The sequence below is a fragment of the Heptranchias perlo genome, chromosome 18, assembly GCF_035084215.1.
Source record: "Heptranchias perlo isolate sHepPer1 chromosome 18, sHepPer1.hap1, whole genome shotgun sequence".
NCBI classification, from domain to species: Eukaryota; Metazoa; Chordata; class Chondrichthyes; order Hexanchiformes; family Hexanchidae; genus Heptranchias; species Heptranchias perlo.
This window is the reverse complement of record NC_090342.1, coordinates 18,791,430-18,815,527: the sequence shown is the minus strand read 5'-3', so window position 1 is coordinate 18,815,527 and position 24,098 is coordinate 18,791,430. Positions and strand designations below refer to the sequence as shown.

Sequence of the window (24,098 nt, the reverse complement as noted above, 5' to 3'; positions counted from 1 at the left end):
TTCTTTGGATGTTTAATGGTAAAACTTGTATATGAAGGCATTGTTTCTGATTTAATTTCATACTCACCACATGTATAATATAATGGGGCTAAAAGGATGAGGGTAAAGAGGGTTGAATGCAGAAGGAGAAAGGTGCCTAATGTAACCGACCCATGTGCACAGCCTGGTGCACGTAGAATAGGTGGAACTTTAGTTTCTCAGCCTTGTACCATCAGAGTTAATTGGCCAAGGATAGTTTCATTTGACGGTGATGTAAAATTCAAAAGTCATTTTTAAAGCATTTTGGTGCTAAAACTGAGATTTTCGAATTACATCGAATTTTACAGCACAGAAACTGGCATTCGTCCCAACAGGTCTATGCCGGTGTTTATGCTCCATACGAGCCACCTCCCACCTTACTTCAGCTCACCCTATCACCATATCCTTCTATTCATTTCTCCCTCATCTACTTATCTAGCTTCCCCTTAAATGCATCTATAGAATCTAAACAGAGGCTGTCAATTCACTTTAAAATTATTATTAATACTGAACATTGCTACATTGGATAAGAAAGGCTGGATTCCAACGATCAGGTAGTTGACCGGTGGAAGGGGCAGGCCAGCTACCCGATTCCTCGGGCGCGAGGTCTGGTCCGTTTTGAGGGCTGAACCTCATTAAGATGTCACTGGCAAGCTGCCCACCCCAGATAGGCGTTGCGTTGCTGCTCACCGGCAGGAAGGCCAGGGGTTGATGTTGCAAACACGGGGAAGGGGCATCCTGAGCAGGTAGCATCCCACATTATTCATGTGGAGCCCGGAGGAGCACTGCTGCTCCTCCTGGCCCCACAAAAATAATTTTAACACTTACCTTCCCTGCCCCTTCTGCTGTACCACCAGGTTTTACTCAGGGACATACATCATAGGACCCCGATTTGCATAGATTCCTGAGGCGCCCACCTACTTCTGATGGATGCTTGGGCCATCCAGCAGAAACCCCCAGGAAAATGACGGAGGAGCAGGAACAGGATGTTAAGTCCACCACCTCCATTTTAACTCTGGCACCATCTTGATATCATCAGGTGGAGGGAATCAAAATCTCCCCCTAATACTTGATTTGTGCAATGAAAGTGTTGTTGCAGCATGGTTCCACATCTCACAAGGTCACAAAAATAAAATTGCGTGTGGGGCATTCCTCTGCTTCTTCTGAAGGGACTATCCACACTAAGGTTTAAATGTAGAACAATATATTGAGTAAAGAAAGACTTACATATAATCTGCAGTGACATTTCTCAGCACTTCTGCCGATTGCATAATAATTTGTATGTTAAGTAGCCGATCCACTCGTATTATATCACACACCTATTAGCTGTCCCTCTTCATATCTACAGAGAGGAAATGGTGGTTTGGTTTCCACACTGCTGAATCTGTACCAATTTAAGTATCATTAAGGAGTTTAGTTTTATCAGTATCAAAAAGGAATGCCTCAACATATTTTGTAATAAAGCAATGTTTTTAACATGGATATCATTCCTCATGTAAGCAACTAATAAGCAAAAAATTTGCAAGAACCTGAGACTAAATATCAACTGACAAACTTTGATTAAAAATGTCAACACATCTTAAACATGTTTTCAAAAAAAACCTAAATCACAAAGTTCTACATTCTCTCCATCCTCTATATTTTGTATGTATCTTTCTTCCATGTCATTTGAATCCTTGATATTACACACGTTTAGCCAAGAGGTGGACAGGTGGCCAAAGCTACTCGTAAATTGCCCAATAAGATATGTGGAAGAACATTGGCTCACTTTCCAGTTGTTCTCCTGCACCTCTGGAGAATCCCATATCTCTGCTTGGTACCACTCCAGACAGCCTGGCTGAGATTGAGAAATCCTTTCATAAACCATCACAAGATTTTTTAAAATATTCGTTCATTGGAAGTGGGCGTCGCTGGCGAGGCCGGCATTTATTGCCCATCCCTGATTGCCCTTGAGAAGGTCAATTAGGGATGGGCAATAAATGCCAACCTCGCCAGTGACGCCCACATCCCATGAACGAATAAAAAAAAAGATAAAAGTTATATGCCTCCATTCTGTGGAGCACCATATCAGTGTGCTAATGCAATGTGCCACCAGGCTGGTTACTTGATTACTTTCTTGAACCAGGGAGTTGAATTGGGTAATTTAATGTGGACCATTGAGCAAAATTCATGCAGATATGAAAGAGAGTGCAAATTACAGCAGAGCCAAAACAAAACTATATACATAATTAATTAACTACCTCTAATTTAACACATTAGAATGATAACAAATGTAACAAAACATAGAAAACGAAATGTACAGTAAACTCAGTAACTGCAGACTTTGCCTTATATATTTATTTAGCTACAGTCCAGCTATGTTGTGTTCGACTTGAGCATCCATAATTTCACCACTGACCTTACCCATTCGTCTTGTCATTTGGAGAGCTTTATGTTAGGCATGAGGCACACTTTGGACCTAGTACTGTTACGTTGAGCAGCAGCCTCACCTATTCGATTAAGGGACATGCCATTGGCAGACAGGACAGTGACAACATCAACATCTAGAGGGGATTTTCTTCTATCTAAAATTAAGATTAATTATGGCGAGAAATTATTTTGTTACTACGGATTACATCTGTAAAATTCGATTTCCCCCATTCATCAGGAATTTGTCTGTACGATCATCCATCTTCAAGATTTCTGCATTTAAGCATCCTCAATCTATAATTGCTATGAATATGACTAGGGAGTTCCTCATACTATCTCTCTAGTATTAGGGTAACCTGGAGCTTACTACATTTTTACTAGTCACATGTAACATTGATTGTTTCTTCTTAAAATGGCTACATAACTAAATTTTGCAATAGTTACATCTTTGTAGTAACATGCAAATCTGGGTTATGTTATAACTAGCTTTTTAAATAATTTTGCAGTATATTATTATAGTTAGTGTCTTGTATATGAAGTATATACATGAAGTGTACAGTTGTAATCGTTTCCATGGAAAGTGCTCATCATAGCATTAAGACTACAATCCCATATGGTGTCTAGACAGTAACTGCCTAAAGTTCTTTGTGATTTTTTTCCCCAATTTTAGATACAGTCTTTGGGGTGTTCTGTATTGGTTTTGGAAGTTCTCTCAAAGAAACTATCAGAAAAACCTCTGTTCTTCCTACATAGCCTTTGATTAGAGATTAATGTTGCAAGTACCACAATGAGGATGCTCGGTAGTTTAAATTGGGCATTGATGTGCTGGAGGGAAATTATACTCTTATGGTTTCAAAGATTGTTTTATTTGTGAATGCCTGCGTTTATTCCATTTCTGTGAAGGCAGGGGAGTTGCTAATTGTGGGTATCATTTTGCATGAATGAAATAAATGACGCTTGGGTTTTATGAATATTTTCACATCATTTTACATAAAGCTGTCAAAACAAATCTGCTTGTTCCTTTATAGTCAGGTCCTGCTGATTTCACAATCAAAAATCGGGCTTCTGACGAAATCAAATGATTGCATTGTCTGATTCTTTAAAGGGCACCATTTTCTCGAACCTGCCATCTGCAGATTGGAGAGGCTGCGGTTTGACAGAACAGTAGGGTGGGTCTTCATTTGAAGCCCTTCTTTCAAAAGGCTACTGACAGAATAATTGACTTTTTTTTAGAAAATGCATGCCCTTGAATACTCATTGCAGCAAAGTGGAATATCTGCAGTGCATGTGATGGATCTCTTTGGGAGGTTATTGGCAAACATTCCTCTTGTTTAGTTTCCAAGACTGGTTCAATTCAAAGTTACTCTTCTTCTCACAAGTCATACAGCCAGAGGCCAATAGCTCATACAGTATATAATATAAGACAGCAATATAAATCATCTCTGTCATTTGAGATTGTGATTTAATAGCTCTGATAACCATTTTATTTATTTATTCTTTGATTTTCAGGTAGTGAAGTTAGAAATTACTGATCATGATATTCGCACTTAATCTGTTTATATGATGTTATTCTGTAAGTTATTTTAATGCAGCCATTAATCCATTTAGATTAAATGGGTTAGTGCCTCTGTTAAAATAACGAAGAGAGAAATGACATATATGCATGTTAAGTGTTCATTCACTATTCACTAACAGCCATTTCTGGCCTATGTAAGGAAGCATGGAATGAAAAAGGTGGTTCAGTTCATCAGGCTAGTTCCTTCTATGGACTACGTAAACCTATTTTATGATCAACTCTACCCAACTCATTTAAACTGCTCTGTGAAACACCTTACTGCGTCTGTCAGATGGCCTGGATGAGATTTGAGCTCATTGTCAGGGTGAATCTAGGGTCTCTCCAAAACACTGTGTTTTGGTACCTCAAAACATTGCATCACCATCTACCCTTGTAAGTAACATCTCAGTGCATACACTAAATAGTAATAATAATTAACTTCTCAGATCTGAGAATATTGTGTTTTAATAAGGAATCCATTACTTCTCAGAATTTATTATAACTATATTGTATTTTTAAAAATTTGTACTTTAAAAAAAATGCTCAAAAATCACTCCATTTGCTTATGTGGAAACTGTAACAAGAGTAACTTTTAGTGTATTGTGAGCCTGAGTTCAGTCAGCAGATTACTAACTCAAATTGGCATCATTGCACACGCTGAGCTGCTAACTGTTCATTTGAGAGGATTTATTTAATCTCATTTTTCATAAAGTACTAGATCATTGGGACAAATTACATTCTGGTGGAGTCCACTAAGCTAAGAGAAAGAGAATGAGAGAATTTTTCTGCAGTCTACAGCTATTTTATATGGCAACTGTGTCATGGCGGTATCTATTAATGAGTCTGTTCAGCATGATATAATGCTCAGCCCAGTGACTGAAATTCATTTTTAGGAACAATTGTTCTCATGCTTGAGGCTCTGTAAAGTAAATGGAGTGCGCAATTAAATGGAAAATGTGAAATCTGGTCTATCAAAGGGTTGTATCTATCACATTCTATTGAAGCATTTGAATAGGGTCTGGTACACACCTTTAAAAGAGCGGATAGTCCAGGTGTGAAGCCATGTCCATCATTGATTTATAAAGCATCTTTAATGCAATAAAATGTACTGTGCGCTTTACAGAGGAGAGAATGCACTGAGCAGTAGCAGAATAGTTAAGGCAAGCTGACTGAAAACAAAGTTGAAAATATAGGCTCTGTGGAGGCTTTTAAAGGCAGGAAAAAAATAGCATAGGAACAGGAGTAGGCCGTTCAGTCACTTGAGCCTGTTCCTTCATTGAATTAGATCATGGCTGATCTGTACTTCAATTCAATTTTCGCTCCTTTGCTCCATTTCCCTTAATACCCTTACCTAACAAAAATCTATTGATCCCAGTCTTGAAAATTTCAATTAACCCACCATTCACTGCCTTTTGGAGAAGCAAGTTCCAGATTTCCACTACCCTTTGTGTGAAAAAGTGCTTCCTGATTTCACTCCTAAATGGCCTAGCTCTAATTTTGAGATTATGACCCCTTGTTCTGGATTCCTCCACCAGATGAAATTGTTTCTCTGTATCTACCCTATTGAATCCCTTTATCTTCTTAAAGACCTCAATTGGATCACCTCTAAACTCAAGGAAATACGAGCCAAATTGATGCAACCTGATCTCATACTCTAACCTTTTAAGCCCTGGTATCATTCTGGTGACTCTGTGCTGTACCCCCTACAAGGCTAATATACCTTTCCTATGGTTCAGTGCTCAAAGCTGAATGCAATGCTCCAGATGGGATTAGACCAAGGGCCAAGGCAAAGAGATTTAAGGATGATTTCCAGAGAGTAGGGTTAAGGTGACTGAAGGCTTTCCTGTTGATGGAAGAGTGTCAAGGGAGGGGCGAGGGAAGGAGGCGGAATGAACAGGAGGCCAGAATTGAAAACCCGAAGGGCTTGGGCTGGAATGTAGGTATGGAGGAAGTTGCAAAGGTAAGAATGGGCGAGGGTATGGATGGATTTGGAGGCGTGGACAAAAATGTTGAATTCAGTGTACAACTATGCAAAAAAAAGTAGCTTTTTTAAAACTTTGTATTTTTTAAGATGTTCTACCATATTAGAACAAAGCTAGCTTTGAGTTGTGGGTGCACATTCCTATTTCCCTAGGAAATGCTCTGTACAGGGACCGATCTGCTGAACTCACTACCACATCTGTTCTGTGCCTGAGTTTGACCGAGAATAGCAGCTGGCCATTGGATGGCGTGCTACCCCTGCCATCTCCTTGCCTACGGGCATTTTCTGAATCATCTGGAATAGAAAAATAATTTCAAACACTCCTGAATCATAAGCCAGCCTAATGATGCTCAGTAGGAATCAAAGCCTTGAAAGATTGTTAAGCCTATCAAGCAACAGTAGTTATTGTTATATTGAGGATGCTGTAAGACATTTATTTAAGTGAAGATTGAAAAACTACAGCATAAGGAGGCTTGTGATGCAGTGCATGTGTTACTCTCGTGTGGGGAACCACTGATAGGGTACTGTAGATATGGGAGTCAGCAAACATCATTCCAGGTAAAGCAGGACAACTTTCTAATCATGGAAATGTGGATCCTAAAATGAATGATGTACATAGGATAGTGTCACTGATGGAAAAATTCCACATAATCAGTGGCTAAAGACAGTACAGTTTTCTGTTCAATGCTGCTCAAAATTAATTTTAATTTCTGCAATACAGCACAAATGAATTCAAACAAATGAGCTACATTTGCTAAATAATCCCTCATTCCTAGATTGTCAGTTTAGATTACTGCCTGAATCTTAACTAATCGGTATTGCATGTCTCTCTATGCCTCAAGCACAATAACATTGATCCTGGTTGGCTAGAAAAGAAAAGCTATAGTGTATAAAATATAAATATTCTAAAGAGGGCAAGTAAAAAGGTCATAACTAAGCTCATTTTAATATAATTGTAATCCTGGTAATTAAGTTTTAAAAATCCATCCTGTCTTGTATAGTACCAATAGTCTTATGCAGAAACATACAGAGCCCAAAATTCCTCTTTTCACACAAAACTGGGAGAAAAATCATGTTTTTTTTCAAAATCCATGAATTACTAATGAAATTGCAGGAAAGCGTGCCTTTCAAATGTATAATTTTTGAGAATGTGATTTTAATAACAGCAACAAAAAAGTGGCAGCCAAGCATGACAAACTTCAATAATGATCCTTTGACACCTCTCAGGCAGCTACCAAACCACTTAACCACGTAAGTGTCAAAGTTTGATAATCCAGTTGCGGAGTGTTAAATACTTGGAGAAAATGTATGAATGCGAGCAGAGCAAAGACAATTTAGCAACAAAGTTTTTCAAGTAATGGAGCGATGCAAACATTTTTGATTAAGGGGGCAGGGGGAGCATGCTGGCATAGAAAGATAGCAAGAAATATGGCAAGATGTTACAAATATGGTCAATGCTGTCTCCACCACTTCAAAAACCTGGCAGGGGGACCAGAAGAAGGTCCCAGGCTTAAAGGTGATTACTGCAAAGCAGTTCGCCCATGATATTTATGCATATGAAGGAAAGTAATAAAAGATTTCTATGAAAAAGTGTTGTATTGACACAGAGTAACATTAGCAAAGTTCTAGCAAGTGAGGTTATGAGAAGTTAAAAAAGCAAGATCATGCAAATTGCATTAGACATGATATGATGGGAAAAAGAAAATTCTGCAGGAAGTAATTTCCATGGATGAAATCATATGTTTCAATCCTCCATTGTTCTTATGTTTGAAAGTAAAACTAGCAGGAATCTTTGGGGCTCTAACTCCTAAGTATAATAATGGCCGGCTTCATCTCACTTGGAGAATGTTACAGACAACCAAGATGGAAGGATTCCAAAATGTCATAGATGCCCACACGGATCAGTGGGTGTCTTGAGATGCCCTTCAGCAATGGCATAAGTTGATTGGCACAGGAGCAGCTATTTGGCACTCATGTCCGTGATGGTTTGGTGCCATCACATAATCCAAGCGACAGTAAGTGATGCCTCTGAAAGCACTAAGCTCAAAGTGATGATTGCAAAGGACATTCCTGGTATTGATGAAGATCCACTTTGCTTTCTGTATCCTGTTGCAAATCATGGGATTCCTATGCCCTCTGGACTCCCGGCCGCCCTATCCCCTGCAATATACCCAGCAATGGTAACTGTACCCGTGCTCTCAGACAGAAGACGTCTCTGTATGTTTCATTCTCTCATTGCTATGGTAATACTTCAAGATCTTGCCCTTTGTTAAGCTCACTAACTTCAGGTCTGATCTGGTGTACCATACTTTTCAGAGTGACTTTGCAGCTGTGAAATGCTGCATGTGTTTATCATTAATGATCTTTTAACAGTTACATTTGTCATCTTCTCTGACCTCTTGCTTTTTACTCCTATGTTGGAGGCGTAAGAATCCTCAGACAGCAATAAATATGGATAAATTGGCACAGTCTCCTGACATTCACCGCTCCTTATTCACATTTATTTTTTGTTAAGATTAGCTAACACTGGAATATTGAGCTCAAAGTGTCCAGATAAATGTGAGGTTAAGGTAAAGAGAGCTCCGCAGCTGTGGAACCACATTTTCAGAGAGTCATTTCATTTGAAATGATTGTAGCTTCATAGTTGATCTGAAGCACTTCCTCATGTGTAAATAGTGGTACCAGAGTGGTGCAGATGGTTCCTCCTGCAGTCTGCTGTGAACATTTTCTACTCCAGTATTAGCCAGTGCAAAGCCAGCAGTAATCCTGAGCTAGTGATTAGGATATTGAACACGTGGAGTCTAGTGTAGGACTTGAAATAGCTAGGAAAAGGTTGCTGTTTGTACAATGGATATTTGATTCATGGTTACAGGCAGTGCTATTGTGACAAGAGAGATAGGAATGGGAAAAGGCCATTCAGCCTGCCCAGCTCATCTAGTTGTTTCGGTCCAAGCACATGGATGCTCCAACCATTTTCCTTTACCTTCTGCCTTGGTGTTGAGTCTGTATCTCTCTACCCTCTGAATCAGGAATCTGGCCATGTTATTGGAACTTATCTATTGATAGTGAACTCTGAAAATTTGAACTAAATCTGCAATATTGCAATATTTTAATTTCTGTACTAAAAGCTAGAATGTGAACAACAGCATAGATCAGTTGTGTGATTTTATTTTTTAGTAGCAGCTACAACTTTTAGAGGTTGCTTTTGCCTAAATCATCTGACAGTTTTTTTTTCATAATTGATAAAATTGTGGCTTGTTTTGGTTATAAGATTGAGCTTTTAATGTGAGTGTCAATCAGAGTAACTGGAAAAGTTCCATTTCTGGTCTCCAGGTGTTTTATTTTGGATCCAACTCATCCCAACATTCCTGCAAATCAGCTTCGTGGCACATATTCTAAAATACTTTGTCATGTGAAAAGTACACATTAAGCACAAAGTCACTCTTGCATGCATCAGTCTTCAATTTGCTTTGATGCCTATCCTGTGTAGATTATTTTGTGCTTGAATCAGAGGGGAAAGGATGGAAGCAATGTAGTGTGTACTGATGTTTCCATGTAAGTGGCTCTGTAGTCCATTACAGTTGGTGCCTCTACAGACCAGCAGAGATAACAATTAGCCTGCCAGGGAACTTTGTTAATCGTCTTTAACTGAATCCAAAAAATGATGAGGTACTTTAGCCATTCCTTTCATAGGCAGATGTTCAGATAATTAATAATCTGAAAGGCAAGCTACTTAACCTTTGCACAAATTAAAATTGCACTCTGATGTGTCAGTTGTTTACTTATTGAATTTATTTTTATTTAGGGCAACGATTTCACGGTTGCACGAATAGTCCCCAGATGTCATTATTATATACATTGGTTGAGAGCTGATGTTCCTAGGTTACTGATTTACACCATTAACTTGATTCCTTGGGCCTTCAGCTCTTCCATCAGCATTAACCATTTAGTGACTGATTTTAAATGACTTGGCTTTCAGGAGACTTACAGAAGGTCTTCCCTGCCATTCCTTGTTTAATATTAAGGCTGAACGTTAAATAACATTAAGACAGGCAAGTGGGATTTGTGGACTGCACTAAAATAAAAAAATCAAGGCTTTACAAATATTTTTTAAAAAAGTTTTCTTGTTTTAATTGTAACTTAGAATATTTGTATTTGAAATAAGAAGAATTGGAAAAGTTCAATATTGCTTGATTCCCTGACTCTCTGAACAGTGGTACAGCCTATCTTGTTCTAAAAGATTTATTTGCAACCAAAAATTCTACAAATAAATAGCTTCTCATAGATTTCTGCTGTGCTTTACACGATAGACATTTCACGTAACAAAAATAGATAAAAGCTTAAAGGCTCGTTCAGTACTCAAAAAGGTAATTTTACACATTTGTGAAGCAGCTATAGAATTTAGTAAAATTTAAATAAAATTCGAGTAGCTAAAGAGATGATATTGACCACGTAAACAAATGCTGTCATGTGTTTTGATGAATGGAATGAGTGGCTATGTGTGGGAGATGAGCTGAGTTCTTTATTTCTCCCAGGGGAATGTACAATCTACCGTGGTCATGAAAATTACACTGGTTAGAATCAAAGACAGAATCTCGTGCCATGCCCATTCATTTCATTTCATTTCTAGCTGGATGGTGGTGAGCAGAATAATTAGCACCAGATAGGGAATCAATACGAGGAGAAAATCACTGACAGAAACTGTTGCCTATGGTTACTGAAGCAGGAGCTGATCAGAGATTACTGGCAGCACTACCTGTCACTTGTGATGATGGCTGTCACTGATCATGCTCTGGGCAAGTGATAGGCATCACCATTTATAGGATGATAATACCATCCGTGGGGACAATGATCAGAAGGTCTGCTGATTGACCAAAAGCTAGAGATTATGCTGTGCCTACAGTATTTACTATCATTTCTTTACATATTTCATAAATTGAGATCACTAAATCGCCACACCTATGAGTAATTTGGATACTTTCTGTTCTATGCACAATATTGTCTTGAGATGCTGAATGTTCAGTACCTCCCATTGCATGTACTACTGTTCCAGAATATTGCTTAAGAAATAAAATGTGGAAATATTATTTATGTTTGAACCCTTCATATAAAGCCACATGATAAAGTAGATTCCTTATAATCATTGTAGTTCTGAACTGAGCAGCAGTTATGTACTGTTAAACGCAGCCTCCAGTGGCAAAAGCTTGTAAATAGGGAGCTTATACACAGTAAAGCCATTCTCTTAACAGAACAAATGCAATTCTAAACAAATCTGTCATAAAGTAGAAGAGCCTCTGTATAAGGCTGCCTTTTAGTACTATGCAGAAAGCATGCTGTGTACAGAGAATGTGTATTGATTTCAGCTGCGACATTAAAGGGAGCTGCTAAATGAAACAGCACTTTTCCACAAGGAGATTCAGAGAGACGGTCATTCTCATGCACCTCCTAGCTTCACGTTACAGAACAGCATTGGCACAGGTCTGTGAGCAGGTTGTGCCTCTGCCTTGTTAATAGTGTACATTATCCGAAGAAGGAAAAAGATAAAATAAGGCAGACGTACAGAGAGGTGTTCTATTTTGATGGTCCTGAGCATTTGTCTCCAGTATTTATTACTTATTTTATGAAGAGCTTAGCAAAATATATATTCTCACTGAGAGTGACAGATCGGTTTCATTTTCTATTGCACCAGTGGGATATTTTTATGTTACACTAGGCACCAGTGTGCATATCTGAGAGAGACGTCACTATCAATTCACAATGAAATATGGCCATTTTTGAGCTGTGGGCACACATCCCACAAGGAATTGGTTAGGACTCCCTGGTCTCATTTCACATAGGACACTCAGCAGGCAAAGAGAAGATATTTCATTCAATCAGTCTGGGGTGGATTTAAACCCAGGGTTTTTTGGAGATGAAAGGGTAGTGTGAAATCACCTGGTCACTAATCATCTGGATTTGCGTCAGAATTGTAGCATTCAATTTCCAATTTTTCCTATAGAAAATAGTGTGTTTTGTTCTAGTTTCTGTACTTCATATAAAAACTAGCTTGGTATTTAGAAATGACAGAGCACTGTGTGTTTGCCAGGGCTCAAAATCTGGGTAGACAGTGTTTTGTTCAACAGCTGGTGTGAGTTGGGAAGGCAGGGTGGTATGGTCAGTGGTTGGTGAGATGACATTACTGCTGATTTATTTCTGTACTTCCTCTCATCTCAACATATTTTCCATATTACAGTTGAAATCTTCCACTTCCCTTTTTGTCAGACACGCATTTGCTGACCATTTTTATTTTTAATTTGCCTCGCTCCAGCTCCAGTGGAATTGTGTTTTTTTCTCTCAATTTCTTCCCCTTTCCTGTCCTCCTGCTCTAAAGTTGGTGAGTCCACGAGCAGCCTTCAGTGCCTTGCCCAAGGGCCATTTCTTCATGTGCAAACCAAGACAGTGAGTGTCATCATAGAGTGAAAGAGAGTCAGGCATGCAGGTCAGCTACAAGAAACCTGATCAAGAGATATATGGAGAGGCAAGAAGGACATTTAACATGAACACATTGGGTAAAGTAGTGAGAAGAAGAAAATAATCGAAGTGGAAGAAAAACAGAGAATATGAGTGACAGTAAATCAGAAGAAAAGAAGTACAAACAGTGGAGGGAAAAAAAGGAAATTAGCAAGAAGAAGCTAAGAGACCTAGAAGAAAGAAACATCTTGAGAGTAAAAAAGTAAGTTATGAATATTAGATGATCCCCATGGTGTTGCTCAAAGACAAAAAATATATTTAAAAGCTCTCTCTTCCTGTAACTACCCCTCTACAGGAGAAATCTGACCAAGATATTGGGACATTCCTGTTCCGGTTCTAATGTCATTCTGCACCGGAAGTTTACCTGTTATACCCCATTCCCTAACAGGCTCAGGTAACAGAGATGTTCAATGAATTCTTACACTAAAGTATAGGCATGGGATTTGGGGTGTACAGTACTGACCCATTCAAAATGTCTTTTGTGTTTGCATATTAGTGGCATATTTGCATATTAAATATTTTAAAAATTCATTTTGTGTTTCAATTAATTATCACTAATCACTGGAGCAGCTTGTTGAGATGAATGTGAAATGAAACACATTAGAATAGTTCAGAGCTTTTTTTGCAGCATGTTCCAGAGATGTCTTGAATTAGCGCGGTTACATTGTGCAGGCCGCTGACCTCATCTTCAGCTAGCTGACCCCTCGTCCTCTCATGTTGTCTTGGACTTGTCTAATGTTAATTAGATGTCCAGTGTTTGCATTTCACTGCTGCAGTGGCTTCTAAAAAGTGGTGGCTAACCAAACCACAATGGTGGTCTTTCACAAAAAAACAGATATCTTATAGAACAATAGGGAAAAAAGAAAAAAGCACAATATGAAACTGATTTTGTTGCCTAACTCAACTGTGAGTTGATCAATGTTATTTCAGGGATGTTACTTTTACTTCTGTGTCTAAAGATTTTATTCACTCAAGGCTCATGGATTTGAAATGCACTCTGTTATGTTAATGATGCCACCTATCTTGTTAGCCATAATCTATTTAACCTTTTCTCCTGGTTCCTTGCCCCAGTAATCCATCTAACGTCCTAAGTTAAAGATGGCTTGAACAAGCTTTTTTTAAAAATGTTACATTTTTTTAAAGTTCAAGCAACATGAGGTCACATAATAATCTTCTGATATAAAAGTTTCCATTTACATCTGTTTCAACAGAAGTCAGGTAATGGGAGGTATCTGTGGTTGTTGTATATTTATGCAGTGCCCGTTGATGTGTAATAATCGACCACATGTGGTTTGCTTGATTTGACTACTCTTGACTGCTGATTGTTTGCTGATGGGTAGAACAGGACAGTGTCTACAGGCTCACCTTCCAGGATAGCCTGGGTGATTTTTTTTTGCATCTCCTTTTGAATATTTCTTAGCAGACACATTTCTTTCACATTTTGTGCAGTGCATGCAATTGTATGTGTGGGGTGATTACCATCTTTTGCTTCTTCCCAACTTGTAAAACAGGGATAGAATTCTAAATATATACCATCAGGGTTCTTCACGAATGAACATGTGCTTCCTAGCTGTTGTTTAAGAACCATACCAGCTGGTTGAAAATGAGTTTATTTTATCTGTTGTGATGCTGATCTATAGTACCCTACTCAAGCAGATGTGTTTATCTATGTGGTGAGAGTGATTGATGGCAGCTTCCTTTCATCAGGAGCCTGTAAAGTGCACTGTACAAATGAACCCAGGTCTTTGCTGGAAAGACACATTAAATACTGTAATACCAAAAGAATGGATAATTTTGAGATGGAAGGAAAGTTTTGTCAAGTAATATAATCATTTACAAATGTTCTCTTGGTGGCCCAGTTTGATTTTAAGTTGTTTGACTTAGGACCGAGCAAGTAGTGAGATAAGTGTACTGTATGGCTGGACATAAATATTCTATGTTTAAAGGCCCTATAATGTATTAATGATCATAGATTAATGACATTGTATGACACACTGTTACCATTCATTTCAAGTTGCGTTTAAATAATCAGAGAACAAAAGAATTTATGAAAAAAACAATATGGTACCAGGAAGGGAAGTACGGTCATCAATGTAAAAGTCTGTAATCTGAAGGGTTTTTTTTAGAAATTAAATTTTAAATGCCTTGAGAAAAGTGGCTTCAGGTTGTTCATTAATTGTGAACATGCTGTGATGCCAGATGAATACCTCAGTTCTCCTGAAAAGTGCATCAGTTGTACATACTGAGGTGGCACCCTGGTTGATATTACATGAAATTACATGAAATGACCAGTGCCATAGAAGTTGAATGTGGTGTGGGCAGATGACCGTAGCTGAAGATCTTCTTGCAATAGGTGGTAGAGCTCCGCTGTTGCTTCTTTTCTGAACTATACTCTTCTAATTCACATCTCCTCACTAAGGTTTTCACAGGACCTGTGTTGCCTGTATCTTCTTTGGGGTTGGGTGTAATATCTTGCATGGTGCAACCTCCTTAAATGCTGCCTCAATCTCCTTTTCTCCATCTTTTCCTGCTGCTGCTTCTCATTCTCCTCTTCCTCCATGATAACAACATACAAAAGTATGCCCATAGGGAATGTCATCCTGAGAAGCTATCACCAGGAGTGGTGGGTGGGGATCAGAGGGGGAAAAATCTCCTGGTTAAGACACAGCTACAGATAGGCAGAAGCAAGTACAAAGCTGTCTTGGCTGAATCTCCAAAAAGTCATTTCTAGCTGCAATAATTACAACCCAAACCCAGTCTTCAGGCTCAAAAAGTCCTCACTTCCTCCAGTCTAAGCTGATCCTGGCATTAGCTGCACCATATTTTTCTCATTCTAACTTACCCATAGTGCATTTCAAGCATAAATACAGGAAATTTGTGACTGCAACGCCAGTGGCCCTCATCTTAATATGATAATTAGGTTCATGGGGACTCGGCGGACAGAAGGGCCAGATTGCATTTGGAAATTTGTGTGTTTTGTTTTTGGGGTGGAAAACTGGTGTAAATGGCTTCTGCTCTGATTTGCTGGCCAGTCAATGAATTGCCCTGATTTTAGGCCCCAGAAAAGTTAAAAATGGCATGGAATTTTTTGGTGCCTATCTCATTTGGTAATGCTTTCCTCCTCATTTTGCCACAAGGGTGGATGTGGTATGGGTAGAAACTGGAAATGCAAGTACATCATAAACTGGAAAGTACTGCAGTACAAAGGGATCTGGGGGTCCTAGTGCAAGAAGATCAAAAAGTTAGTATGCAGGTGCAGCAGGTGATCAAGAAGGCCAACGGAATGTTGGCTTTTATTGCTCGGGGGATAGAATATAAAAACAGGGAGGTATTGCTGCAGTTATATAAGGTATTGGTGAGACCGCACCTGGAATACTGCATACAGTTTTGGTCTCCATACTTATGAAAAGACATACTTGCTCTCGAGGCAGTACAAAGAAGGTTCACTCGGTTAATCCCGGGGATGAGGGGGCGGACATATGAGGAGAGGTTGAGTAGATTGGGACTCTACTCATTGGAGTTCAGAAGAATGAGAGGTGATCTTATTGAAACATATAAGATTGTGAAGGGGCTTGATCGGGTGGATGCGGTAAGGATGTTCCCAAGGATGGGTGAAACTAGAACTAGGGGGCATAATCTTAGTTATTCTAAGATTATGCCCCCTAGTTCTAGTTGCTGCTCTTTCAAAACTGAGATGAGGAGAAACTTCTTCACTCAGAGGGTAGTAGGTCTGTGGAATTTGCTGCCCCAGGAAGCTGTGGAAGCTACATCATTAAATAAATTTAAAACAGAAATCGACAGTTTCCTAGAAGTAAAGGGAATTAAGGGTTACGGGGAGCGGGCAGGAAATTGGACATGAATTTAGATTTGAGGTTAGGATCAGATCAGCCATGATCTTATTGAATGGCGGAGCAGGCTCGAGGGGCCGATTGGCCTACTCCTGCTCCTATTTCTTATGTTCTTATATTCTTATAAAGAGACTTGGAAGCCACTAGTGCCTCTAAGTTATATGGACAAAGTTCATTTGGCACATACTAAATGCTTCTCCACCTTGTATTAGGAGTAGTCTTTTTTCTAGTGGAGTGTACCTGCTGATTATGCTCCACATATATTCTAAAGTCCACTCCAGTTGTTGCTAAAGCGGGGTTAGAAACCAACTTAGTTGCAATAGACAAAAAAAAGTTATTTGACCCAATTCCTGTTCCATATTAAAAAAATCCAAATAATTTACAAATGGGAAAAGGTCATTCAGCTTATCCCAGCCTTTCTGGGCTCAGATCTAAGCCCCAAAATTGTATTGCTGGCAATTTCATGGCTATGCATGCACATGGTGTAGATGCATCTGTGCTGGCAGTGTGAAGGACTGGCCTCATAGTAAATTGTAAGGCAAGTCCTTTCCCTGATTGTTGTAGGCCACTTGCACTTGGAAGATGGATGCTGGAAGCTAGGCTGGAAATGCAATTGGCTGGAGTGGGGACAAAATTTTCCATAAGGTAGCAGTTGTTAAAAGGGCTGGTCTTGCCCTTCAAGGAAGTCACTTAAAGTGAAATGATGCTTTCTGCAGTAATCAAGAAACTTTTGTGGAACCTGCAATGAAGTCAAGGGCAATGTGGGGAGAACTACTCAAATAGGCTGGAGAACTAACCCCTTTTAGGCATTGGAAGTGTTAATGCGGGAGGTGCAGCAAAAGAGAATGGCACACTTTGGAGCAGAAAGCTACCCTACAATGAAAGCAGTGGCTCAAGTTGCACAGTTGGAGATAGTGTAGAGTGAATGGAGTTTTTCAAGTCCATAAGACTTGATTAAAGATAAGGAAAAGGTTTAATGGAACCAGAAAGGGTATCAAAATAAATGTACACTTTCCTATACTTCAGCAATATTGGGACACATAGTGAGTTTTGGAACTTTTAACGAGATATCAGGCAAAGCATCCAAGCAAGCTTTTCCCTTTCTATAATTGCAGAAAAGCTGCAGGACACATTTTTTGCACAGCATATAAGCTTACACTATGGCATCCAAATGCTGAAATATCTGCTCTAAATGCCCGTTGCCACCAGACCCTACATGCCTGCTGGAGTGGATTGCAGGAGGGCTGTGGACTGGCCACAGAGCTGTTTGGGTGCATTACCAATTCATAACATCTGGATGTCTTGTGTGTAATTCTAGAAAAAGACTGCTTACAAACCACCAGGAGAGAATGTGCACAGGCGGGGAATCACCGGGTTTGAAGAACCTGACCGAGTACAAGGAGATGGCCCTTGGTAAATTTGGCCCGAGTATGTGGATGTAACAGCGGAGGGAGAATTTGAAGGAATGTTGTCTTGCCCATAAAGTCTCCTTTTTCTCTCATTGTCATCCTCGCTCACTTTCTCACTCCGTAACACAAGGGCCTACATTGCACAACAGTACCATGGCAAACAATGTTAAGATGCAAAAATTGTACCCTTCATAGCAAAATAAACTAATGCAGGGAGCATAATGCAGCTAGATATTAATGATTCTTAAACACAAGTTTGGATTTAACTTTGGGAATAGTAACCTAACTTTAAGAATCCAGCTTAAATAGGCCAGGCCAGTGGATTAGTCATACGTCCAATTTATATACATGAGATGAGCAACAGAGGTGGAACTCATCCAGTGTGGGAACTTTGCAGTGAAGCTGACCCTGGCTGGCAGAACATCTTCCCTTTGGTCCCTTTTTTCTCTCTGCCATGAATTGTGGTGCTCATTGACTTGAGTGCGCATCTGTGTATGTCCAAAATCCTGACCCATGCTTGGCCCACGGTGAGGCTTTGTGCCACTAGCAAAGCCTCTGACTCTTACTGCACAACTGTTATGGTGATTCAGCTAGATTTTGTTTTAATAAAGGCTTTCGTTCTAAAACCCTACTGCACACAAACATAAAACAAATAAAATAGTACGTTTATTTAAGTTTTCCGTCATTCTTCCCCACTAAGGGATGACATCACCAATTAATAGTGTGTGTGGGGACAGCTCAGTCCCTTGTGTAATGAGTAAGTTGCTTTATGTTTTGTTTTGGACAGATTGGTGGTTGGTGGGAACTGGGAGAAGCAACAAATGCCTCCTTTGAAGAAGAAGGATGCCACAAACATTTTAGAGATGGGTGTGAGAGGAGGAGTAGATGGTGAATGTTCAAAATAAAATTTAAGGATTAAATAGTAAATTGTAATAGGTTGGGTGTGATATCCTGTAGTGCCAGGATCAGTCATGAAAAGGTTCCAGTAAACTGGCAGACACTGCCATACATAAAAGAATGAAATAGTACACCAATTTATGTTTTCTATATTTCCTTCACAATGAAGGATGACATCACCAATTAGCACTGCATGGGGACAGCACATTCCCATGTGTTAATAGTGTATTTCTGTACTAATGTAGGTGGAAAATCACCAATTCTTTTAATAAAAACACTTACTGGCAATTTGTAATAAATAATGTTGATTGTTATCATTCTAAAAAGACATTGGAGGATAGTTTGTATTGGACTAAATTTAAATGATGAGAGCACTATTGTATCTTCTTGGGGGGTCTATGCTAAACCTCTATGATTATGTAATAAGATTGAATGAGTCCTATGTGTTTTCAGAACAAACTGCTCTGTTCACATAGAAACCTTCAATAGTTATCCAAATACAGCAGGCTCTCATTGTAACATACTTTAACCACCATATAAGATGTAGGAGAAACTGTGCTTTCTATAGTGTGGTCTTTGTATGACTAACTAAGATGGGGTTAGAAAGAGGACCTACTTTATGTCATTGAAATTACCACCTAAGGATCCAACCTATTGCAGTTTCTGTGGTATCATCTGTGAGTTTCTACTATCTCATTTATGTGGTAAAGTCAAACATGAGAAACGGAACCAGTGAACAAAACACAGTGTTGTTTAATAAACATTGAGGTTCCTAATGGAATCCTTTTACTTTAAGTGATTTTTGTGCCGAGAAAGAGAAGTTAATACTTTAAAATGTATTACTTTTTGGTGTTTTGCCAAATTATCAGCATCAAGTACTCCTTGGTTGGGTATAGCAACTTCAAAGCAAAGGTCTCTTTACAATGCTCTTAACATTGGAGGTAATTTCCAAAGCTTGTGGGTAACCTGGCTCTCCAGCAGCACATATCAGAAAATTGCAGGCAGGCTGGCCACGATTTTCCACCCATTCATTTTAATGGACGAAAAATCTTGGGCTGCGCATCTATGATTTCCTGATATGTTTGATCAGTGGGCAAGGTTCCCTGCCAGCAGCATGGATCCTGAAAATTATACCCAATGTGTCTTAACTTCATCCTCCTACATTAGTGTGAATACTTACAAAGTCAGCCAGCTTTATGACCTTTTTTCACCCTTTTCAAATTTACCTTCAATTTTCTACATTTAGTTGTCATTATGCTGGAGAACAGTTTCATGATTGACAATAGCACTTTGGAAACTGACGTAAGGAGTCATTCTTAGTTTGGGAGTCTGGACAGTGAGCATTGGTGTCTTATTTGAATCTGTTCCCTTTCTGGCACCCATGTTAGTTGACTTGTAAATGGTTCCCTCACCTCAGGCACTGGCTCCTCCCTTTCAAAACCACTGTCATCACTTCCCTCCTCAAAAAACTCACCCCTCGATTCCTCTGCCCTCATTATCTAGTGTCTCGTCTCTAACCTCCTTTTCCTCCTCAAGGTCCTTGAACATGTTGTCACCTATCAAATCTCACCCACAACTCCCTGTTTGAATCCCTCCAGTCAGGTTCCTGCTCCTTCCAAAGCACTGAAACTGGCCTAACCAAAGTCACGAATAACATTTCCTGTGACTGTGGTGTATTATCTGGCCTCATCTTCCTTGATCTTTCTGCAGCCTTTGACATCAATCACACTATCCTCCTCGAATGCCTCTCCTTCATTGTCCAGCTCGATAGGACTTCCCTCATTTGGTTCCACTCTTACGTATCAGTTTGATGCATAGGATCTCTAGTAAAGATTTTCTTTCTTCTTCCTTGTGCTGTCACAGGAATCCCCCGAAGGATCTATCCTTGGCTCCCTTCCCTGCATCATCTACATGCTGCTCCTTGGCAACATCATCCATAAACATTGGGTTAGTTTCCACATGTACTCTAATGACATCCAGTTCCAACTCTTCATCAACTCTCTACTGCCTCTGTGGTGTCAGACAAGCAGTCTTGGATGTACCACAATTTTCTTCACCAATACTTTGGGAAGCAATCATCTTTGGTGCCTGGCACAAACTCTGTACCCTCACGACTATTAGTAGCCATCCATTCAGCCGCCTAAGCCCGACACTGGAATTCCCTCCCTAAATCCCTCCATCTCTCTAATTCCCTTTTGTCTTTACACTCTCCTTAAAACCTATCTCTTTGGCCCCTATTCTTGCCTTTGTCACCATGACTCAATTACTCCAATGCTCTTCTGGCCAGCCTCCCATCCTTCAGAAAATTTAGCTTATCCAAAACTTTGTTCTCCATTTTCTATCACACACCAAGTTCTGCTTGCCCTTCACACCAATCCTTACTGACCTATATTGGCTCCCCATTTCCCAATGCCTCAAATTTAATATTTTTATTCTTGTCTTTAAATCCCTCTATGCACTTGCTCCTCTCTATCTCTGCAAATCACACGTGCGATCCCCATGATTTTCCATCTGTAATGAATATAAAATTGTGGGGAGCGTGGCTGTGATTTCCGAATGTGCACTCTGGTGAGTGATGGTCCCTAACGGGAGTGCGAGCTTGTCAAATTGGCCCAGTCCATGCATGCACATTTCCAAGAAGAGATCAGTGGATTGTAATTGGGAGTGGGAACTGTACCAGACATAAGGATCCATCCTATTTAAAATCATCATCTTATTATTATATATAATGCAAAATATATTTTTTATATATATAGGAATTTGTTACAATGCCCAACTTTGCAACAATTTAAAAATAGTGACTCTGATTGTATTTTGGAGAAATTTTTTTAAAAATTCGTTCATGGGATGTGGGCGTCGCTGGGGAGGCCAGCATTTATTGCCCATCCCTAATTGCCCACACTCGGTCAAATGCTGCCTTGATGTCAAGGGCAGTCACTCTCACCTCACCTCTGGAATTCAGCTCTTTTGTCCATGTTTGGACCAAGGCTGTAATGAGGTCTGGAGCCGAGTGGTCCTGGTGAAACCCAAACTGAGCATCGGTGAGCAGGTTATTGATGAGTAAGTGCCGCTTGATAGCACTGTTGACGACACCTTCCATCACTTTGCTGATGATTGAGGGTAGACTGATGGGGTGGTAATTGGCCGGATTGGATTTGTCCTGCTTTTTGTGGACAGGACATACCTGGACAATTTACCACATTGTCGGGTAGATGCCAGTGTTGTAGCTGTACTGGAACAGCTTGGCTAGAGGTGCAGCTAGTTCTGGAGCACAAGTCTTCAGCACTACAGCTGGGATGTTGTCGGGGCCCATAGCCTTTGCTGTATCCAGTGCACTCAGCCATTTCTTGATATAATGTGGAGTGAATCGAATTGGCTGAAGATTGGTTTCTGTGATGGTGGAGCTATCGGGAGGAGGCCAAGATGGATCATCCACTCTGCACTTCTGGCTGAAGATGGTTGCAAACGCTTCAGCCTTGTCTTTTGCACTCACGTGCTGGACTCCGCCATCATTGAAGGTGGGGATGTTTGCAGAGCCTCCTCCTCCCGTTAGTTGTTTAATTGTCCACCACCATTCACGACTGAATGTGGCAGGCCTGCAGAGCTTTGATCTGATCCGTTGGTTGTGGAATCGCTTGGCTCTGTCTATAGCATGTTGCTTGTGCTGTTTAGCATGCATGTAGTCCTGAGTTGTAGCTTCACCAGGTTGGCACCTCATTTTTAGGTACGCCTGGTGCTGCTCCTGGCATGCTCTTCTACACTCCTCATTGAACCAGGGTTGATCCCCTGGCTTGTTGGTAATGGTAGAGTGAGGAATATTTTTTTTTTTTTTTATTCGTTCACGGGATGTGGGCGTCGCTGGCGAGGCCAGCATTTATTGCCCATCCCTAATTGCCCTCGAGAAGGTGGTGGTGAGCCGCCTTCTTGAACCGCTGCAGTCCGTGTGGTGACGGTTCTCCCACAGTGCTGTTAGGAAGGGAGTTCCAGGATTTTGACCCAGCGACGATGAAGGAACGGCGATATATTTCCAAGTCGGGATGGTGTGTGACTTGGAGGGGAACGTGCAGGTGGTGTTGTTCCCATGTGCCTGCTGCTCTTGTCCTTCTAGGTGGTAGAGGTCGCGGGTTTGGGAGGTGCTGTCGAAGAAGCCTTGGCGAGTTGCTGCAGTGCATCCTGTGGATGGTACACACTGCAGCCACAGTGCGCCGGTGGTGAAGGGAGTGAATGTTTAGGGTGATGGATGGGGTGCCAATCAAGCGGGCTGCTTTATCTTGGATGGTGTCGAGCTTCTTGAGTGTTGTTGGAGCTGCACTCATCCAGGCAAGTGGAGAGTATTCCATCACACTCCTGACTTGTGCCTTGTAGATGGTGGAAAGGCTTTGGGGAGTCAGGACGTGAGTCACTCGCCGCAGAACACCCAGCCTCTGACCTGCTCTCGTAGCCACAGTATTTATATGGCTGGTCCAGTTCAGTTTCTGGTCAATATGCCGGGCCATGAGGTTACAGATTGTGCTGGAATACAATTCTGCTGCTGCTGATGGCCCACAGCGCCTCATGGATGCCCAGTTTTGAGCTGCTAGATCTGTTCTGAATCTATCTCATTTAGCACGGTGGTAGTGCCACACAACACGTTGGATGGTGTCCTCAGTGCGAAGACGTGACTTCGTCTCCACGAGGACTATGCGATGGTCACTCCTACCATTACCATCATGGACAGATGCATTTGCAACAGGTAGATTGGTGAGGACGAGGTCAAGTAAGTTTTTCCCTCGTGTTGGTTCACTCACCACCTGCCGCAGGCCCAGTCTGGCAGCTATGTCCTTCAGGACTCGGCCTGCTCGGTCAGTAGTGGTGCTACCGAGCCACTCTTGGTGATGGACATTGAAGTCCCCCACCCAGAGTACATTCTATGCCCTTGCTACCCCCAGTGCTTCCTCCAATTTTGTTTCAACATGGAGGAGGACTGATTGTTCAGCTGAGGGAGGGCGGTAGGTGGCAATCAGCAGGGGGTTTCCTTGCCCATGTTTGACCTGATGCCATGAGATTTCATGGGGTCCAGAGTCGATGTTGAGGAGAGATTTGATTGGTTTGACATTGATGTGTCAGCAGACTTTGATGTACATGGTGTTTGCATTGCTCTGCATTTTGTTTACTTCTTTATAAACAGACACCAGTTAGCCAGACGCCTAAGCTTGTGATATGTTAAAATATGTAAGGCTGCCAGTGCGGTGTAGGTGCCATTGTTATCCCCAATGCCTTTAACATCAAAAATAAGCTTTTTTTATTAAAAGCAACATTGTGTCAAGATGAGCATCTCCTGGTTAAAGCAGACAAAGTTACAGCCAATCTCCATGGATTGTGAGCCATCTCATGCGATTGCGTCTTTTTTCTGATTCTTTATTGAAAATTCTGCATCAAGTCTGAGGATAAATATGACAAAGTTTCCCTCGTTCTTTGAAATCATAGAATCT

The 24,098-nt window shown here is 40.5% G+C and overlaps 1 protein-coding gene across 2 annotated transcripts in view; it reads left to right on the top strand.

Moving 5' to 3' along the window:
* The window catches only part of LOC137334633 (protein O-mannosyl-transferase TMTC2-like), a 127,224-nt gene that overhangs the window by 13,493 nt on the left and 89,633 nt on the right, over nt 1–24,098 (top strand). The window contains exon 1 of one of the 2 annotated variants that reach the window (XM_067999458.1): nt 12,444–12,675. The exons of the other annotated variant lie outside the window; for it this stretch is intronic. Within the exon in view, the coding sequence (XP_067855559.1) occupies nt 12,563–12,675 (113 nt within the window). The 5' untranslated portion in view covers nt 12,444–12,562. Of the gene's footprint in view, nt 1–12,443; nt 12,676–24,098 lie in introns of those variants that run through there. 2 annotated transcript variants of the gene reach the window in all.